Source organism: Castor canadensis, chromosome 7, assembly GCF_047511655.1.
Source record: "Castor canadensis chromosome 7, mCasCan1.hap1v2, whole genome shotgun sequence".
NCBI classification, from domain to species: domain Eukaryota; kingdom Metazoa; phylum Chordata; class Mammalia; order Rodentia; family Castoridae; genus Castor; species Castor canadensis.
In genome coordinates this window covers 143,689,971-143,710,124 of record NC_133392.1, presented here as the reverse complement: position 1 = coordinate 143,710,124, position 20,154 = coordinate 143,689,971, and the positions used below count along the sequence as shown (strand labels likewise).

Sequence of the window (20,154 nt, the reverse complement as noted above, 5' to 3'; positions counted from 1 at the left end):
GTGGGAGAGGGGTGGGAGCAACGAGTGAGCGCAGCCGGAAAGCTGCACCTGCGCTAAGTGGCGCTAGGAACAGAGCCTTGGAAGAGCCAACAGGCGCCTACAGGACAGGGGCGTGGCCCGGGAATGGGGGCGGGTCCCGAGGGGGTTGGCGTCCGGCGAGCTGCAAAGGTGTGACTAGGGTGAGCTCAGAGCCCTGGCTTTTGTTGCTGATGGGGCCGAAGCTCACCCTGTCATTGCCCCACCGTGTGCGCTCCTTCCAAGGGTTTTCTCTCTGTCCTGGAGCCACTCAAGACACAGAGCGGAAATGTCGCTGCGCACCGCAGTGAATCTGCACCGAAACCCACTGGCGCCCCCTGCCGGAAGTCGGCCCCAGAACCTTACTCTGAAAATTAATCTAACCAGGGCCACCTTATCTACCAGACAGTGCCCCTTCCCACCTGACGCTACCTCTCTGGGTCACGAACGGGAGTGGAGAACATCTTGCACATTTGAGGGACCCCCCCCGGGACCGCAGGGATTCAGGCCTTCAGGAGGAATTCCCCAGGTTCTCTGCTAGACCTTCACTGCCTGTAGTCCGCATCAAGCCTCTACCACCCCCTTAACCCTCCTCTTCACCCCTTAGCCTTTTGCCCTCCGTAGTAATTGGTCCTGGTACACAGGGGACATCATGCTTCCGGCGATGTGATATTTTGTGTGTCCTTTCTCACCAACCCAAGGAGGAGCTCGCCCCACCTAACGATGGCAAGGAGTACCAGCTGAGGAGGCACGATGGCTGACTAGGAACCAGCAGAGGGACATCTGAACAGGTGTTGAAAAAGCTGTTCAGAAGAGGGCGAAGTGCCCTGTGCTGGGCAGCACAGTCTGTATGTGGCAGAGTCCTGGAGGGCTGGACTGTCCATCAGTGAGTAGAGATGGAGGGCTCCCAGACAGCTCCCAGATAGGTCACAGCCAGGAAGTGGAACCCAAACCCAGGCTGAGTATGTGGCTCTTCCTGGCTGTGTCCTCTGACCTGCTCCCAGACAAGGTGTGAGGCCTGGCAAGTGCATGATGACAACTTCTCCACTGGGGACGTGCAGAAGACCCCAACTCAGCACTGAGAAAATCCTTTAACTGCTCTATGCCCCTCCTTCCCAAAGCAGTCCTGGCACCACTGCTCAGGCTGGCTGCCCGTGCATTCCCCAGCATACAGAGGACACCTTGACTTTGCCCACATCCCAGCCCTTCGGCTTCTCTGAAGGCACTGCAACAAGATCAAGTGCTCCTTGGTGCCACTGGGTAAGGCAGGAGAGAGAGGCCAGGGGCAGATGGGTGTGGGCTAGTCCGCAGGGCTGTGGGGCATGCAGACGATGGTGCATCTTCAGGTGAATGTGCTGGGCAAAGCGACTCCGGCAGACACCAGGCTGGAAGGGCTGGGTTCCTGAATGTAGGCGCAGGTGGGTCTTGAGGTTGCTGGAGCTGCTGAAGCGCTTGTGGCACATCTGACAAGAGTGGGCACTGGCATCAGCTCTGCCCTCCAGGATGGCTCAGGATCTCTGTCTACCTCTGAATCTTAGAAACACCCCCTCCCCCATCCACTTCTCTGTCCATGCAGGCCCAGAAGCTTTTTCTGGTGATTTCTCCCCGAGACTCGCAATATCTGGTACATTAGAGCAAGCAGACCCAGGTTAATATCCTTTTACTCCTGTGTGACCTTGTATAGTGACTGTTCTCTCTAAGCCTTCCTTTCCTTATTGGTAACATATGACTCTTAATTCCTCATCTCATGGTTAGAACACTAAATGAGACAATCACACAGAACCCTTACACATGAGGCTGCAGCATCAGCAGATACAATCAACATTTTACTGGGGCTGCACCTCAGGCTGCAGGTGTACAGGGGAAAGAGAGGAGGGTCTCACCAGGCACATGTGGGGCCTCTCCCCAGTGTGCACCAGGCGGTGCTTCTGCAGGTGGGCCAGCTGGGTGAAACTCTTCTGGCACAGGACACACTGGAATGGACGCTCCCCACTGTGTACACGCAGGTGGACCTGTGAGCCAGGAGTGGCAAAAATACTGCTTAGCTGCCCAGAGGCCCCAACAGGGCCTAGGGTCCTGTCCAAATCTCTGTCCACATCCCTGCAGGACCTTTTGCTGACACCCAGGCCTCTTCATCCCCTGACCTCTCTATCAGCTCCCTTAGGGCCCATCATCTCCCAGAATATTCCACTCTTTTTTGCTGTCCTGCAGTGGAAGTGGCCCGCATATATCCTGGAGCAGTGCTACTCAAAGATATGATCTGCAGACCGGCAACCTCCATTATCACCTTGGGAGAATGTTAGAAATGCAGATTTTCAGGCCGCACCCTAGACCTGCTGACTCAATCTCTGGGGCTGGGGCTGGGGAATCTGTAGGTTTATTAGCTCTTCAGGTAGTTTAAGACTTGTGAAAGTATAGGAACTCCTGCCTTAGAGGATCCAGTAGGGCCATTCCCCAGCAATCATAACTTTTTCGCAACTTCAGAGGGTGCCAGCTTTTGCATAGTCTCAGGTCTTTGCTAACACAGAGTGAAGCTCCCATAGGCTCCCCCTGCTGGACAGTAGGGATGCTGGCTCCTACAGTCCCAGGTCTGATTCGTGGGATCCCACTTGAAAAAGGTTGACTGTCAGTCTGTGATCTAGACTCACCGAAATCTACCCTTCTCCCATCTGATCTTCAAAAACAATAAAGAGACTTAACTGGGAATCCAGAAAAAGAAAGGGCTTTGCCAGTAGATGTTGAGAGACTGAAATCAAAGCCTAATTCCACCATTAAATCATAGTAACCTTAGGGAAACCCTGCATTAGGAGCGTTACTTTACACATTGTTAACTTAAATGAGATGGTTTCACAAACAGTCTTAACAGTCTTCTAGGACAGAGAGAATTTTAGTGGCCATATTTATTTATTTATTTATTTGAGATAGGGTCTCACTGTGTTCCCCAAACTGGCTTCGAACTCCTGGGCTCGAGCCATCTTCCTTCCTCAGCATCCAAGTTCACTTGGTCTAAAAGGCTGCCCAAGAGTGGCTTCCAGCTTTCTGGACATGATTCTATAAGCAGGGTTGGGGGTCAGAGGACTCCTGAAGGATAAAGGGGGGAGGCAGCAGAGCCCAGAAGGCAGGTACCTTGAGGTTGGAGAGTTGCCCAAAGCTCTTGCCGCACACATTGCACTCGTACAGGATTTTGCCATTTTTTTTCTTCAGCGGGTATGGAAGTGCTTCAGTGCCAGCCCGGGAGGCTGGTGGGGTCCGCTTTGCTGGAGACACCAGGCTAGCTCGTCCTAGCCCTGGGGAGACCCAGGCAGCTCTGGGGCATTGCTCCCCAGCCTGGGAGGGCAGGGTGTGGCTAGAGGCTTGGAAGGCCCCTGGGTAGAGAAGCAGGGTCTCTCCCCAGGTGTTGTGATACCTAGGCTCATTGGCCCTCATCAACAAGCTGGATGCAGTTGTGGTGGTGTCTTGGGGCAGCATGAAGAGATAGGGACATTGACCAGGAGGTAGGATCCCATAGGTGAACAGGTAAGGTGGAGGCAGAAGAAGTGGGTGCCCAGGATAGAAAGGGTGGAGGAAAGATGGTTGCTCCTTAGAGATGGGGACAAGAGGAGGGCAAGGGCAGAAAGCCAAGGGGCTAGGGCTCTTTCTATTTAGCTGGGGGGTTGGGGAGGTGCTGTTGTTAGAAGGGAAGAGTGGGCAAGTGGCCCCTTGGCCTGCTCTTTCTGCCTGGCTCCCCATCTTGTCCCTGCTCGGTGAATATTTGGCTGTGAGCTTCTTGTCATCAGCGGAGCTGCCAGGCAGCCTTGGTGGCTGGTGCTCTGAGCAGGAAAAGGAAGACCATCAGACCCCCATAGCCTGGGGTGAAGGTTTGTCCCCCACCAAGCCTGCCCATCTAGGGGATGGGAAAGAACTCCAGCCCTCAAACCCAGTGAGGAAAGTTGGGCAAGGTGCTTCCCTCTCTGGGACTCAGTTTCCCAGTTGCTATTGTGTCTGCCAATAAAAGTTGCTAATATGTCTGTAGTACTTAACAGTTTCAGGAAGAGGAAAGGGTTTGAGAAACCTACATTTGGTAGGGAAGTCAAGTGGATAGTTGGATTAATTGATATAGAGTTCAAAGGAGAAGTACAAACTGGAGACAAATTTGGGTGTCTTGGACCAAGATGAGATCACATAGGGTGACACACTAGATCTTCTAGATCCAAAGTGGCACTTGCAAGACACATGTAACTAAGTTACATTATAGGCTCACACCTGTAATCCTAGCTACTCTGGAGGCAAAGATCAGAAGGATCACAGTTTGAAGAGAGCCTAGGCTAATACTTCAAGAGACCCAATCTTGAAAAAAGCCATCACAAAAAAAAAGAGTGGCTCAAAGTGTAGGCCCTGAGTTCAAACCCCATAATGCAAAAAAAAAAGGTATGCTTAGGGCTCTGTCCTCCCCTTATCCCAAAACCTAACCATGCCCCTCCAACCCTCCACCAATATGCAGGTCCAGTCCCATGCCCTGGGCTTACTCATGCTCCAGACATCCTCTCTGAGACCTTGTGGGGCTGTGCCCAGGGATACTGGCTGCAGGGTGCACAGGTATAGGTCCAGGCTCTGGGAGCAAGTCAGCAGGTTACACCTGGCTGGTGCCAGTGGCAAGGAGAACAGCCAGTTTATATAGGATGGGCCATGAGCATCCACTTGTGTGGAAGTGGTCTGCAGGCTGAGAGGACCTGGAGGGCAGAGGGCAAAGGGTTTGGAGGCTGGGGGCTGGGACATGTGGGTCCCTTGGATGGTCCTATCCCCAGTGTGGTTTCCAAAGAGGAGAAGCTAAGACATGGCCACCCCCCCCCCATATCTGTCACTCATATGTCTCCCTCTCCCTCATCCAAAGGCTTATTTCTCCAATCAAGAACTTTCTTACCCACTGCAGGACTGCCTTCCCCTTCCCCTAGAACCTGTCCTGTTTTCCCTCCCACCCCACTCCTGACCATACTGTTCCCAGCATATTTCAGACCATCTATTTATTGTGTTGTTTTGAATAGAACCAAGGTGAACTTGAGGAAAATCCTTATCCAGGACTGTAAATCCCACAGGATGGCCCTGAACCCTCTCCCACTAAACCCCAAGGCCATGATCATACCAACCAAGCCTTCTGCATGGCCTTTCTCTTTCTTATTGCCCACAGTATAGTCATGGAGACAGGGTTTCTGGCACCTCAAGGACATATCCCCATGATGTGCCTGGGGGACCAGGGAGATGGGTATCCAGCACATTCAGAAACTCAGTTGCTTCCTCTTTACATCACTTCCTACCATGGACAGACTGCCCTCAAATAACAGGCTGGGCCCCACTCTACCTGGTCCCCTTGGCAGAGCTGAAAGTCTTGGCTTGGGGAGCCCCATGTGCCCCCCTGGGCCTGGGTCTTGTGGCAACAACCCAGTTGTGTAGCTGGATTTCCCTTCATAACCCAACTACCTGCTGAGAAGATGGGTGAGTCAAGGTGAACTGTGAAGTTCCTCCAGGTAGGAGCCTGGGTTCTAGGACTGGCTCTCCCACTAATGTGCTGTGTGGCTGTGAGCAAAGTCACTTTCCCTCCTGGCCTCAGTTTCACTCTCTGAAAAATAGGGTTGAGCTGGTTCTTGTCTAAGAACTCTCTTAGTGCTGACGTCAATGATGCTCTCCTGGTAGGTGTGGAAAGGGGATTAAGTGAAGACTAACCAATCAGAGGTGAGGAGTAGAGGTGGCCTGAGAAGACAGGTATATCCTCATGGAGGTTCTCAGGGAACAGCCAGTATTCCTCAAGGTTACAGGGAATTGTAAAGTCACCCCTTTCCCTGCGGAGAGGGGTCCATGTCTCGCAACCAAAGGCTCCCCACCATCCAGGATCACCCAGATGGCTTTTCTGGGCAGCAAGGAAACTTCAGGGTACTATCACCCAGAGTGCCCCAGGCTCCATTCCCTCACCCTCAAGGAAGCCTGAGAGAAAGCAGAGAGTCCCCAGGTGCCCCATGGCTGGCCTGACAGTGCTCAGCTGGTTACTGGGTTACCTTGCTTCTCTGCCATCTTTCCTCTGAGCCACACAGCAAATGCCCCAAGTGCCCTTCCCCTCAGTGACCACCCTCCCCTCCTTGACCCTGAATGGCCCTCAGTCCTAAAACCCTCACTCCAATGTCTCAGCCCTCCAAAACCCTTTTCCTTCCCCTGTTTTTCCCCCACCCTGCCTCAGGTCTCAAATACCGTGACCCTGAAGGTGACCTGAGTGCGCGCTTCACCTGGTTGTGCAGCAACACTCTCTGGCTTGAGGAAGAAGCAAGGTGGGCAGACAGTCAGCAGTGGCTGACTCACTGTGGCTGAGGCCCCAGTGAGAGATGACAGGAAGGTGCTGCATTTGAAGCCTCCTTAAATGGGGGGGGGTGGGGGGAGAGGCAAGTAGGCGGGCCCAGGGGCCCTTTGAGATCTGATGAGGAGCCTCCCTCTGACACTCTGCAGGACAATTGCTGGGGTGTGGAGTATAATGAACTGAGTGAGAGGTTTATTATCTATTCTCAGAGACCCTACATGGCTGAGCAGGAGAGAGACAGAGCAGACTCAAAGGCTGGAATTGGTGTCTTTCTGGGGATGAGGAACAAACTGAAACAGAAACAGGTGGGGTCAGAACAGGCAGAGATGGTGACAGACGCAGATGGTTGTAGGGAGGTACAAGAACAGGCAGAGACGAGAATAGGCAGCATAGAAGAATATGGGTGAGACAGGAAACTGCTCTCAGAGAGCAGAGGTGCAGAATACAGCAAACACATCCTCCTCCATGTCCTATTTTTCTTTCTTTCTTTTTCTTTTTTGGCACTGGGGTTTGAACTCATTAACTCAGGACCTCATGATTGCTAGGCAGGTGCTCTATTGCTTGAGCCCCTCCACTAGCCCAGTCCTGGGGATTCCTTTCCTCAAGTCCAGATAGAAAACTGAGGCCTCCAGAGGGCAAGAGACACAGAAATATGGGTGTAAGATGGGGTAAGATGCGAAAAGGGAGTTCTCATAGGCCAAGAAACAACTTGTTAGGTGGAACAATTTCATTATTCCCAAGAGCATGAGAAGAGGCTGGGAGAGTGGCTCAAGTGGTAAGGTGCCTGCCTAACAAGTGCAAGGGCCTGAGTTCAAGTCCCAGTACCACCAAAAAACAAAAAGTGCTCACCAAGAGCATGAGAAGATACATTAGTCTGGGGCCTTACCCAAGTTCTTATGTGTCTGAGCCTTGTGTCTGAGTTTGGGCCAAAGTGACACAGTCCCAGTAATCAAACTTCACCTAGTTGTGCTGCCCAGGTAACCTGGAACACACAGAGACATCTCAGGGCACCTGACAGTGGTTCTCTGCCTGCTCAGCTCTGAGGCTGGCCATTGCCTTCATCATTTCCTGGATTATAATTTGCCCATGTAGCTGACCACTACTTACGTGTCTGTGAGCATCTCAAGGACAGGAACCACTACCAACTCTGCTTGTTTCCTCTGTCAACCTTTGTTAGGTTTTTTGAATGCCAACATCTGGACCTTTTCTCCCATGTGAGTCTGCATGGGGGACAGAAGGAACCTCCTACTCTGAAAGCCAAATGACAAAATGCTTAATGACAACCTCCCTTCTCCAGCACATGAAGCAGGCACACATCTGCTCCACCCATACTGTGGATCAGCTCTGAGGTGGCTGGTCATTCTGTGAATGGTGAGGTGCCACATCTGGCTTCCAGGGCAGAGGAGGAAAGAACACCTGCCACTCTCAGGGAGGCTGGCAAGTCCCTGCTGGGTTGGTTCTAGAGAGTGAATTTTAGCTGTGGTCCTGGCTGCCCCAGCCTCTCTTGATTGAGTCTGTTCTCCAAGCCTGACTCTCCAGCTTTCCCAGGCTTGTTGTAAGCATCCCCAACATCTTGTAAATAGATACCTTTTCACTTTGAATTCTCCTGAAATTACTTCTATAGCTTACAAGAATAAGAATCCTGTGTTACACATAACCAGAATAGCAGGCAAAGCAACAGGGCTCAGACTGGAATATTCCAAGAATCAGAGGAAATAGCTACCTTTACAAAGAGCTTACTATGCACCTGGCACGGAGTTATAGGCTTATTGAGCTTTATCCCAGTTAATCTTCACAATAAGCCTGTGAGATTGGCTTTATTATTCCCATGATCAACAGGACTCAGAGAGAATAAGCAACTCACCTAGAGTCACACAGCAAGTAGCCAAGAATTTTCTAGTGCTCTTAGATTCCACTGTCTCTTAGCAACATCAGCTCCCTTCACGATCACACACTCCTCTCATGTGTCCCTCTTTTGACTCACTGTGCAGAGAGAAGCCTCTCCACACCCATCCCCAGCCACCCTCTCAGTCTTCTTCTTCTCAGTATCTTCCCAGAAGTGGAAGAGTTCCCCTACCATGCCTGTTGAGGTCATGTGTCACCAAAACAGCACTTCCCAAAAGCTAGAGCCTCTCAGGCTCCCAGGCCACAAGCCTGTCTCCCCTCTGGGGATCACAGGGAGTAAGGGTCATTGGCACTGAGGAAGACCCCACTCATACCTCCACAGGGACCACTACAGTCCTTGCTTCTATCAGCCAACCCCACCTTCTCTTGGCATCACAATCTGCCCCTAACTCTCAGAAAAGTTGGTACAACCTCTTGGTTAGGAACAGAAAGAGACGGGTGCTGGTGGTTCATATCTATAATCCTAGCTACTCAGAGGCAGAGATCAGGAGGACTGATTTTTGAAGCCACTCCAGGCAAATAGTTTGGGAGACCCTATCTTGAAAAAACCCATCACAAAAAAGGGCTGTGGAGTGGCTAAAGTGGTAAGACTGCCCATAGAGCTCTTTCCAGGATTCCTCAAGACAATTCATGCAAAGCCCTTAAGTTGGTGCCTCACTCATAGCGAGCCCTTGATGTAAGTGTGTGACTGTGAGCATTGCTCATCACCCTTTGCCTAATTAGGCAAATACCTGCAAGACAGCTTCCTAAAGAGTTAAAATGGTGGTGGGTATTCCCGGACCACTTTGGAAGATCAGAATTGGCCAGCACTTGGAGTAACTGCCTATACTGCATTTTATGGCTTTATTTATTAACTTCTCCCCCTACCCTCATGCAATGCAGTCTGCCCTCACCCAGTCTGCACACTACTATAATAACTCCTGGCATTACAGCCTTCACTGTGTACCTGCACTAGGCAAACCACTCCTACACGTCATCGGCACAGTGACCATGCAAAATGGATGTCATTATTTCCATTTTATAGGCAAGAAAACTGATACTCAGAGAAGGAAAGTCACTCATTCAAGATCACAGGACCCAAAACTTGAATACATAGAAACAGAGCAAGGTGGTAACAGGGGCGGGGATGTAAGTGAGATGGGGCCTGTGTGTACACAGTTGCAGTTCTGTAGGCACATGAGCCTTGAAGTCTACTGGGCAGTACGAGGACTATGGTTAAGAGCATTGTAGAGGCCTGGGCTGTGACTCTGTGGTAGAACACTTGGCCAGCAAGCAGAAGACCCCAGGTTCAATTTCTAGCACTGAAAAAAAAAAAAGTATTGTAGAATATACTGGGAATTTGCTAAAAGAGTAGATTTTTTTGTACTTTTTTTTTTTTTTTTTTTGCAGTGCTGGGGATTAAACCCAGAGTCTTGAACATGGTTAGCAAGTGCTTTTCTGTGAGCTACAACCCCAGATCAATTCTAGCTATTGTTACAATACACCTACAAAAGGTAACTAAGAGATGATGATGGGTATGTTAAATTACTTGACTGTAGTAATCATTTCTCTCTCTCTCTGTCTCTCTCCCTAGACACACACACACACACACACACACACACACACACACATAACAGAATGTTATGTTGTAAACCTTAAATATATATTATAATTTAAAAGAGCCGGGCACCAGTGGCTCACATCTGTAATCCTAGCTACTCAGGAGGCAGCGATCAGGAGGATCATGGTTTGAAACCAGCCAGGGCAAATAGTTCAAGAGACACTATCTCGAAAAAACCTATCATAAAAAAGGGCTGATGGAGTGGCTCAAAGTTCAAGGCCCCAAGTTCAAATCCCAGAACAGCAAATATATATATATATATTCCACCCTGATGTGGTAAAGCAAGCCACATATGTCTCTGTTCTGCCTGGAAATCTTTTTTTTTTTTTTTGCAATACTCAGGCTTGAACTCAGGGTCTACACCTTGAGCCACTCCACCAGGCCTATTTTTGTGAAGGTACGACCTCATTAGTGCCAGAGGGATTCATACCTAGCTCCACTTGAAGTCCTAGTTTTTCATGAAAATTGTTCATGTCACACAACACTGATAGCTGATGTTTCTTGTTTCCAGGTCAACCAGTAACTGTCTGCCTCACATTGCTCTTGTTTGTACACTAATAAAGGTCTTATTGTTGAATACATTTAAAAAAAAAAAGGATTGGGGAAATGAGCCATGGAATAAGCATCTGGACCCCTACCAGAACCCATTATTTAGATGTTATCCACTGCCAACTATGTGAAAGTCATTAGACTATTCTGGGAGCATCACTCATAGGAATACAACCCAGACCTAGGAACTTACAGGCCAGCTATCTGAAGGCATGCTGAATGTTGCTGAAATGGAAAGTGGTACATCAAGGCTTATTGCTACTAGGGTAGAAGTTCGAGGAGGAAAGCAGAGCTGGGGGTTGGGCTAGCTGGTGCTATAAGAAAGGGAGGCAACAGAACCACAGCCAAAGCCCCACATCCCCCCTGAAAGCCTCAAAACATTCTTCAATCCATAACCATTGCCACCTCTAGCCCTGAGGCCAGCCAGCTGAATCCCAGCTAGCTCACCACTTGGGTCTAGGAGCTCTGTTACATGTCCTTTCACCAAGCAGGGACTTCAGGTCAGAAGAGGGTCTGGGACCAAGAAGGAGAAGCAGCTGAGTGGGATGTGACTCTGAGGACAGGGCTGAAAGTGGGGCTGAGGGCGCTCTCTACTCTGCTCTGTGGTTAACACCTCCCTCCCTCTGCCTGACACCCTCTTGCTTATCTCCCTGGACATCCCAGTGTCAGTCTGTCAGATGCATTGAGTGGGCTCTGGCTTCACACCCCAGGGTGGGGAAGAGATCTTGAGATAGGGCAGTCCAGCTCTCACATTTGCAGAAGGGCCCAGCAACTTGTGCATCTTCTCCTGCACCCTCTGTGCAGGAGGGTCCTTCTGTAGGCAAAATTCCAGATACGTCTTCAAGTGACATATGACATACCTATCCTCTCATATCAGTCATTCCAAGAATATGGGTGACAAGATGAGGTCACACCACTAGAATTTAAATCTAATAGCATGAACATACAGTTAACCATTATACAACACTGCCTACCACGTGATTGGATTCCTTTCTAGTCTGGCATGAAATAAGGAAAAACTGAAGTCCACCTATATATTCACCAGTGTAAAAATGCTACATGTTATGTTCAACCATGTACCTGAATATTCTGCAACCAGGAAAAAGCAGGAGGGAAATGTGTTCAATGTTTGCTGTGTGTCAAACGTCTTTACAGTCATCTCATGCAATCTTCCTCAAAATCTTCCAAGGTAACACTATTTGTTCCCCCAATTCATAGCTGAGCAAACAAAAACTCAGCAAGGGCAAAACAGGTAGCATCAACCCAAATGCCTACAGTAGCTATGTAGTTCACATAAAAGTAGCCTGAGAAGCCAGGCGCCGGTGGCTCACGTCTGTAATCCTAGCTACTCAGGAGGCAGAGATCAGGAGGATCTCAGTTTGAAGCCAGCCTGGGCAAATAGTTTGTGAGACTCTATCTCAGAAAAACCCCTCACAAAAAAGGACTGGTGGAGTGACTCAAAGTGTAGGCCCTGAGTTAAAACCCCAGTACCAAAAAAAAAAAAAAAAAAAGATAGCCTGAGAATAAGAAGAGTACAAATGGCACCTGACATTCAGACTTGGTGTCAAGGATGAACAGGGAAGGGTGGGGATTAAGGCAAACCAGAAAACATGTGCCACTTCTCAGGCTAGAGGTCCTGACTTTTCTAGAAAATCTGAAAATCAGGTCTTCTATATGAAATCTCTAGATATTTGGAAAATCTGGTTCAAGTGTTTTAAAATAATTTTCATGCCAATCAAGCAGGTCTATGTCAGTTTTAGCAGCCTCTGCCCAGAGTTCCAGAGCCCAAGTCCTTTCCATGTACCTAGCTGTCTCTAAAAACTATGACCCAAATGGCTTCTACCAAGCATTTGAAGACTATCATCTTCACAAATTCTTTCAAAAAATAGAAGAAAAGAGAATATTTCCCAACCTATTTTATGAGGCCACCATTACCCTGATTCTGAAAACCAAAGACATCACAAGAAAAGTATAGTCCAGGCAAAGATGAAGACAAACTGCTTAATGGGGAAAATGTTTTACTGAGGAGTGGCATAGAAGAGGTGGCTACACAAAATTGTGAACATACTAAATACCACATTAATCATTTCAAAATGATTAATTTGAAGTTATAGAAGTGTCATCTCAAATTATTATTTTATTTCATTTTTTGACAGTATGGGGGTTTGAACTGAGAGCTTCACAGTGCTCTAGTGTTTGAGCTACTCCTCCAGCCCTTTTTGCTCTGGTTACTTTGGAGATGGAGGTATTGCTTTTTGCCAGAGTCAGCCTGGACCAAGATCCTCCTATTTTATGCTTCCCACAGTTGTTGGAATGACAGGCGTGTGCCACATTCCCAGATTTTTCCTTTAAGATTGAGGTCTCAGGAACTTTTTTTGGCCAGGTTGGCCTGGAATCTCAATGCTCCCAATCTCAGCTTCCCATGTACCTTTGGATGACAGGTGCACACTACTCACCCAGCTATTGGTTGAGATGGGATCTCACTACTTGCAGGGGCTGGCCTTGACATGATTCTTCTGATCTTAGCCTCCCAAGTAGCTAGGATTATAAGTATAAGCCATCAGACACCCAGCTCCAAATGATGTATTAAGAAAGGAAAGGGAAGGTTGTGCCTGTACTCACTGGTGGAGTGCTTGTCTACCATATATGAGGCCCTCATTCCTAGCCCTGTGGGAAGGGAAGGGGAGGGGAGGGAAGGGAGAAAATATCTCAGTTCAAGGCCAGCCTGGCACAAAGTTAGCAAGACCCCATCTCAATCAAAAAGCCAGGAATAGCTGGACACCAGTGGCTCATGTCTGTGCTATTCAGGAGGCAGAGATCAGGAGGCTTATCATCCAAAACCAGCTCAGGCAAATGGTTCATGAGACCGTATCTCGAAAATACCCATCACAAAAAAAAGGGCTGGTGGAGTGACTCAAGGTGTAGGCCCTGAGTTCAAACCCCAGTACATTAAAAAAAAAAAAAAGAAAAAGCCGGGCGTGATGGCACATACCTGTGGCCCCAGCCACAAGGAAGGCCTTAGGTATAGAATCACTGTCTGAGGCTGGCCCTGGACAAAAATTGAAACCCTATCTATAAAATAACCTAAAAGCAGAAAGGGCTGGAGGTGTGGCTCAAGTGGTAGAGCTCCTGCCAGGCAAGGGCAAGGTCCTGAGTTTGACCACCAACACACACACACAGTAGCTGGGGGCACTCTGGGTGTAGCTCAGGTGGTAGGGTACTTGCCTCACAACCGCAAGGCCCTAGATTCAATCCCTAGTACCAGGGGAAAAGAAAAACATTGTACCCAAAATAACAAATTCTTACAACTCAATAATAAAAGGCATCCCAATTGAAAAATAGCTAAAGTAGGCTGGCAGAGTGGCTCAAGGGGTAGAGCGCCTGCCTTGCAAGTGTGACACCTGAGTTCAATCCCCAATTTCGCCAAAAAAACCAAAACAAAACCTTTGGGCTGGTGGAGTGGCTCAAGTGGTTGAGTGCCTGCTTAGCAAGCGTGAGGCCCTGAGTTCAAATCCTGTGCCACCAAAAAGGTAAAAGAAAAAAAGGCAAAGGATCTAAAAAGACACTTCCTTAAGGAAGATATGCAAATAGTCAATAAACACAGCAATGGTAAAGCACTCACCTAGTGTGCCTAAGTCCCTGGCCCAGAATCCCTAGCACCACACGCACCCAACCAAAGCATCATTACTCATCAGGGAATGAAAATCAAAACCACATCACTTCACACTCATTTGTCACTAACAAATGATCAAAAGGGAAAATGGCATCCTTATTCACTGAAGAGAATGCAAAATGGTGCAATCACTGTGGAAAGTAGATTGATAGTTCTTCAAAAAGTTAAACAGTTACCATAAGACCGATATATATATATATATATATATATATATATATATATATATATCCAAGAGCATTGAATACATAGGTTCATGCAAAAAAAATTAAATGTCAATGCAGCATTCGTTATAATAGATAAAAAGTGGAAGCCAAGTATGGTGTGCATACCTGTCATCCCAACACTAAAGACACTGAGGAGGGAAGATCACAAGTTCAAGGCCAGCCTGGGCTACAGAGCAAGACCCTGTCTAAAAAAAAAGAAAAAAGTGGAAAACAACCTAAACACCCTTCAAGTGATGAAGGATAAACAAGACATATATTCAGGTGATGACATACTCTTCATTTATTAAAGGAAATGAAGTACTGACACATCCACAACATGGGTGAACTTTGACGAGATCATGCTGAGGGAAAGAAGCCAGATACAATGACAGTGTAGTGCATGGTCCAATGTATACGAAGGCTTCCGAATTTCCACAGAAATGAAGGATTAGTGGTTGCAAGAGGCTGAGCGGTTGAGAGGAAATGAGTGTGTGTTCAGCATGACAATGTTCTAAACTTGCTGTGATGATGGTTGCACAACGCTGTGAGTTCTCCTGTCAGCAAGACCACCAGTGTGCCATGAGACCATGGGCACATCACTCACCCCCACCAAGGATGAGTTTCCTCACGGAAGAACAGGGAAAGTGTGTCTGCCCTGTTCACTTCACTGGGCAGTTGTGAGATTAAAGGCCACAGGAGCAAAAAGGCCTTGCCAACAGCAAGCCCTATTAGAGATTATTGCTCTCAAATGAGCAGGGGTGTCAGACCCCAGAAGAGCAAAGCAGTGTTTCTGCTTCCATGCCTCTGAACTCTTCCTTTTTCTTTTTGACCTGTTCTGTTCATTTACCAAATATACATTGCTTGAGGTCCCACTATGTGCCAAGTAGCCTTTGAGATGCTGGGATACAGCAGAGAACAAAAGAGACATCCTAATGGAGGAGACACATGTGTCCTGGAGTCAGACCCTCCCCCAATTCTCCAGGAATCCTTCTCTATTAGACTTCCATGTCCAGTGGTCACAGAGCAAGCCAGAATTTGAGCCCAAGCCTAAATTCAGGGCCTGTTCTCTAATAATCACAGTCATTTTAAGAACTAAGTATCCTTATCTCAACTAGCAAAAACCTTTGTTCCTTCCTATTATTGCTTATACTCTCTCTTCAGCAAAATTAGAGATAAGGGCAAAATAGTTTCTGCCAGGTATCGAAGGGGTGGGGAGAGGGAGGAGAAATGACCCAAACATTGTATGCACATATGAATAAAAACAAACAAACAAACAAAAAGAACTAAGTGAGTAACTTAGAAAACTTCAGAAAGTGTACAAGAGAATTGAAGGGCCATTCATAGTGAATATCTTTTGAACTAACAAACATGTTTTCCTCTCCTTGATCAAAACTGCCAGGGGTGCTGGGTGCTGGTGGCTCCGCACCTGTAATCCTAGCTACTGAGGAGGCAGAGATCAGGAGGATCACAGTTCAAAACAAGCCTGGGCCAATAGTTCACGAGACCCAATCTCAAAAAAACCCATCACACACAAAAAAAAGGACTGGTGAAGTGGCTCAAAGTGTAGGCCCTGAGCTCAAGCCCCATGCCATGGCATGGCAGGAGGCAGTGTGTAGCTCAGTGGTAGAGTGCTTGTTTAACATATGTGAGCCCCTGGGTGTTTCAGTGCATCCAAGAACAAACAAACAAAAACAAAAACAGGACATCCAATGATATTATCACCCATAGATTTGAGCATTCTTAGTTTATCAAAGGAGACCAAAGAGGTGGTTAACTGGTCTTAGGGAGTGGTTCAGTGGTAGAGTATTTGGTTACCATGTGTGAGTCCTAGGTTTAACACTTACCATCTCAAAAAAAAAAGCAAGAAAAGAAAATGTAGCCTACAAAACTTGACAGTTCACCTCTCTGGACAGTGAGGGCAGGCATGGATTGTGAGTTGCGGATTTGTTCTCTGTGGGTTACACTAATACCAGACTGTTCTATCCCGGCTGGAAGGGGCTGTCTTAAGGCCTTTGCCCTGAGCAGCATCAAGAGCTGAGAAGATGTGAAGGTTTGAGATGGGTTCAGGTTAGCTCTTCTGGGACTTATGTTCCTGTAGAGCTCTTACAAAGAACGTATTAGCAGAACCAGGAGGTCATGTCCTCCAGGCTAAAGGAAAGAGTCCAGTCTTTCATATAACAACAGAGGTGTGTCTCACAAGCTAACTACTACAAGGAATGGTAACAAATTGATTATTTTGAGTCTACAGTAAGCACTGAGTATCACAGTCACATGCTGAAGTTATAAGACAAGTTTCAAGACATTGTAAAATTATCAAGTATTTGAAATGCAACTCAATGCATTTGGGGAATGCATTAATATGAAAGTGGAAATAAAATGATGCTTTTATGCATCAGAGAATTCATAAACCTTGTAGAACTTGTTGATGTGATAGTCCAGGTCCTTCAAGAAGCAAGGACAATTTCATGTGGAGTAAATTTACTGGGGGAAGTGGCTATGAGGAAAAATGGTCGAGTGTTAGAGGGAACTGGGAGAGCTAACCAAGTGCAAGTGAACAAGTGAATGTGAGACCCCTGTGGAGGGGGCAGAGCTTGAGGTTGGATAGGAAAAGCTTTAGACTTTTGCAATTCTAAGAAAGTTTCAGCAGAACCCATGGAAAGTCCTCAATCCAAAATTGCTTTTGTGGGGGAGGGGAGGATAAAGGACAGCAGTGGAGGGGGTGAATTCAAGTAGGATATGTCAGATATATTGTAAGAACTTTTGTAAATGCCACAATGTGCCCCCACCCAACACGACAATTCAAAAAAGATAAAAACAAACAAAAATATTACCTTTGTAGTCAGGTGTGGTAGCAGGTAGCTATAATCCCAGCACCAGTTGAGGCAGGAGGATTTGTGAGACCCTGTGTCAAAAACAAACAAACAAACAAAAAGTAAAACAACAGCAACAAAAAATAAACACTGCCTGGGAACAGCCATAGGAAGTGTGTCCTTAGAGAGAAAGTAGAGATGGATGTCAGCCATTACAGTTGGGGCATCCATGATACTTGGGTGTGACATACTATCTACTCAAGGCAATAATCATGGAATAGCAAGACCAACTTACAGAAATGTGTTTTACACATTTTGGTTTTGGCAGTAGTGGGGGTTGAACTCAAGGCCTTGCACTACCATTTGATCCACTCTGCTGCCTCTATTTTCCAATAAAATTTTAAAAGAAAAAAATGCATAACTAATCTTGATTGTGTTTTCAGAAACATTTTGGAAAATTCTGGATAATTGGGACTGTGGAAGGAGGACACAGGACACAGCAGAGAGATGTTGCTCTAGCTTCATTTTCTCTCTAATGCACACTAAGCACACTTGCTTAGTTTCCACATGTTAAAAGCGGTGCAAGGAAGAAGGAGCCTGTTGTTCAGCAGCCCCTTAGAGAGACTGCAGTCAAGGGACTCTATGGTGATATAACTGCTTTTGGATCATCAGAGCTTCTGGACCTCCACCCCTCCCCTGTGCCCACTTAGTTTTGCCAAGCAAGGATCTTGTTCTCTGCCCCCCTCTACCACCAGCTTCTCTTGAGCAGATTGGCTCAACTTCTGGTCTGTGGTTTCCCTTGAATTAGCTGTCATAGCAGCCGTGGGTGCTAGCAAGGTGGGGAGTTTTGAGAGGGCTGCGGTAGAAAAGGGGAAGGTGTCACCTTCCAAAATAACCTCTGAGGAGAGAGCAGTGGTCACTTTGAAGCAGATTCTTGCCACCCCCATTTCCAGGAAGTTCCCCAGAGGTTCCTAAGAAACATAGCCTGGGCCACAGTCACAAGGCCTTCCTGCATGGATAGAGGATAAGTCCAGGGTCCAAAGGGCCCACCAGGTCTGGAGGGGGATGGGAGACCAAAATGGGGAAAGAGGGCAGGGCTAGTGATAAGGTCGGGGTATCAGATTCACAAAAAGAACGATCTGTGTCTTCCCTCATCTGGTAGGAGGTTTCTTGATGGCTGAATCCTCATCTCCCCTTAGATGAGAAGGTGCCACTAGGTGGGCCCTGTGTCTTCAGTTAGATTAGAGGTTTCACATGGGATTTAAAACGCACTGTCTCATGCTGAGCATTGTACACGGCTGTGATCACGTCCTTGGAAAACTAAGGCAAGAGGATGGTGAATTTCTGGTCAACCAGACCTACATAGTGGCACTCTGTCTCAAAAAACAAAACAAAACAAAAACACTAAAAAACACAGCTGCCTCCGCTGTCTGTCTGTGGCTTTACAAAACTTCTTTCTCCACTAGTGTCCTCTGCCTCTCTTTCCTAGAGCACCTTCTGCCTAGGGTCTACCCCCACAAACACTCTCTCTCTTTCCAGGGCTGCTATTTGACTTCTAGGTTCAGTTCCCCCTGGACTTTCTGCCTCCTTCCCAGCACATCTAAGCAAGGTTTTGCTCTGTTTGTTTCTGAAAAGGGCAGCCAGCTAGCCCATGAAGTGTGCATTCCTGATAATTAACTCAGCTCTGACCATATACAAAGAGTTCACAAAACAGTAAGTGGTAACAGTGCCCATCCCTGACTGCAGGCAGGCTGTGTGCCAGACACAAGGCCTTATACTCATCATCTCTTGTCAGGCCTTCCTTCAGTGACTGCTGTGGAGTTCCTATTACACACCAGGCCCTGTGCTAGGTGTGGGAGTACTACAGTCAAAACCCAACCAAGAACTGGGGGCATAGCTTAGGGGTAGGGCACTTGTCTTGTATGGGTGAGGCCCTGAGTTCCATTCCTAGTACCAGGAGGGGGAAAAAAGACAATAAAGAAAAAAACGAGAAATCCATTCCCTCTTGGTGTAGATACACCCTCACAACAACTCTGGCAGGCAGGTATTGTTTACTCCCATTTTGCATTACTAGAGGTCATGAAGTCAGAAAACAGATTTGAAGTTTGAGATCTGTTAAGGCCAAAGCTTTTCAAAGAGTGGGTTCCAGAAACTAAAGCACTATGCTGATAAGGAAGTGGCTCCCATATATCACTTTCAGTTTATAAGACACTTGGCCCTTGAAAGAGTTGGCTGATCTCAGTGCTAAGCTGGGAACAGCTTGATATGTCAGAAAGCAAGGAAGTGCCCAAAGAAAGATGAGGACATGTCACAAGATCCAGGAACCAGTTTGAAGGGGCTCCCCCTGAGCAGGTCTGGGAGACTTTAAGCATCAAAATAAATGATAACGATAGATGAGAGCTCACAAGAAAAAGGAATCTATGAGCCTGTTCTGGCATAGTAAATGGAGGAGAGGGAAAACTCTTCTTCTCATACACATGGAGGAATAAAATAATTAGACAATCACCGAGTCAAGTGGAATAGTATATGCAAGCAATCCCAACTACTCTGGAAGTTGAGCCAGGAGGATCACTTAGTCCATGAGCTGGAGGCCAGCAACATAGTGGGATCCTATGTCAATTGAAGAAAGAAAGAAAAGAAGGCACAAAGGAAGGGAGGGAGGTAGGAAAGACAGAGACAGGAAGAAAGAAGGAAGGAAGGAGAGAGAGAAAGAAAGAAAGAAAAAGGAAGGAAGGAAGAAAGAGAAAAAAAGAAAAGAAGGAAAACAAAAGAAAATCAATCAGGTGCTAGTGGTTCACACCTGTAATCCTAGCTACTCAGGAGGCAGAGATCAGGAGGATGGCAGTTTGAAGCCAGCTTGGGAAATAGTTTGCAAAACCTTATCTTGAAAAAACCCATCACCACAAAAAAAAAAAAAAAGGGGGGGTGGTGGAGTGGCTCAAGATGTAGGCCTTGAATTCAAGCCTCAGTACTGCCAAAAAAGAAAATACCCAACACAAAAACAGGACTGGTGGGGTGGCTCAAGTAGTAGAGCAACTACCAAGCAAGTGGGAGACCCTGAGTTCAAACCCCAGTACTGA

The 20,154-nt window shown here is 47.4% G+C and overlaps 1 protein-coding gene across 1 annotated transcript; it reads right to left on the bottom strand.

Moving 5' to 3' along the window:
• Positions 1 to 306: 306 nt before the first annotated feature.
• On the bottom strand, positions 307 to 4,830 carry Znf683 (zinc finger protein 683). Its single transcript, XM_020158689.2, has 4 exons — positions 4,521 to 4,830; positions 3,142 to 3,824; positions 1,899 to 2,027; positions 307 to 1,478 (listed from the first exon to the last, which is right to left on the bottom strand). Exons 1-4 carry the CDS (start codon positions 4,768 to 4,770, stop codon positions 1,155 to 1,157), a joined length of 1,386 nt encoding a protein of 461 aa, XP_020014278.2. The 5' UTR covers positions 4,771 to 4,830; the 3' UTR covers positions 307 to 1,154.
• Positions 4,831 to 20,154: the final 15,324 nt, after the last annotated feature.

What these genes read in the sequence shown, in the direction of transcription:
- Znf683 (XM_020158689.2), bottom strand. Translation starts at nt 4,770, where the DNA reads ATGTCCCAGCCCCCAGCCTCCAAACCCTTTGCCCTCTGCCCTCCAGGT. An exon ending in AGAGGATGTCTGGAGCATGA is followed by an intron (nt 3,825 to 4,520) that starts GTAAGCCCAGGG and finishes TTTCCTGCTCAG; the next exon opens with AGCACCAGCCACCAAGGCTG. An exon ending in AGAGGCCCCACATGTGCCTG is followed by an intron (nt 1,479 to 1,898) that starts GTGAGACCCTCC and finishes CACTCTTGTCAG; the next exon opens with ATGTGCCACAAGCGCTTCAG.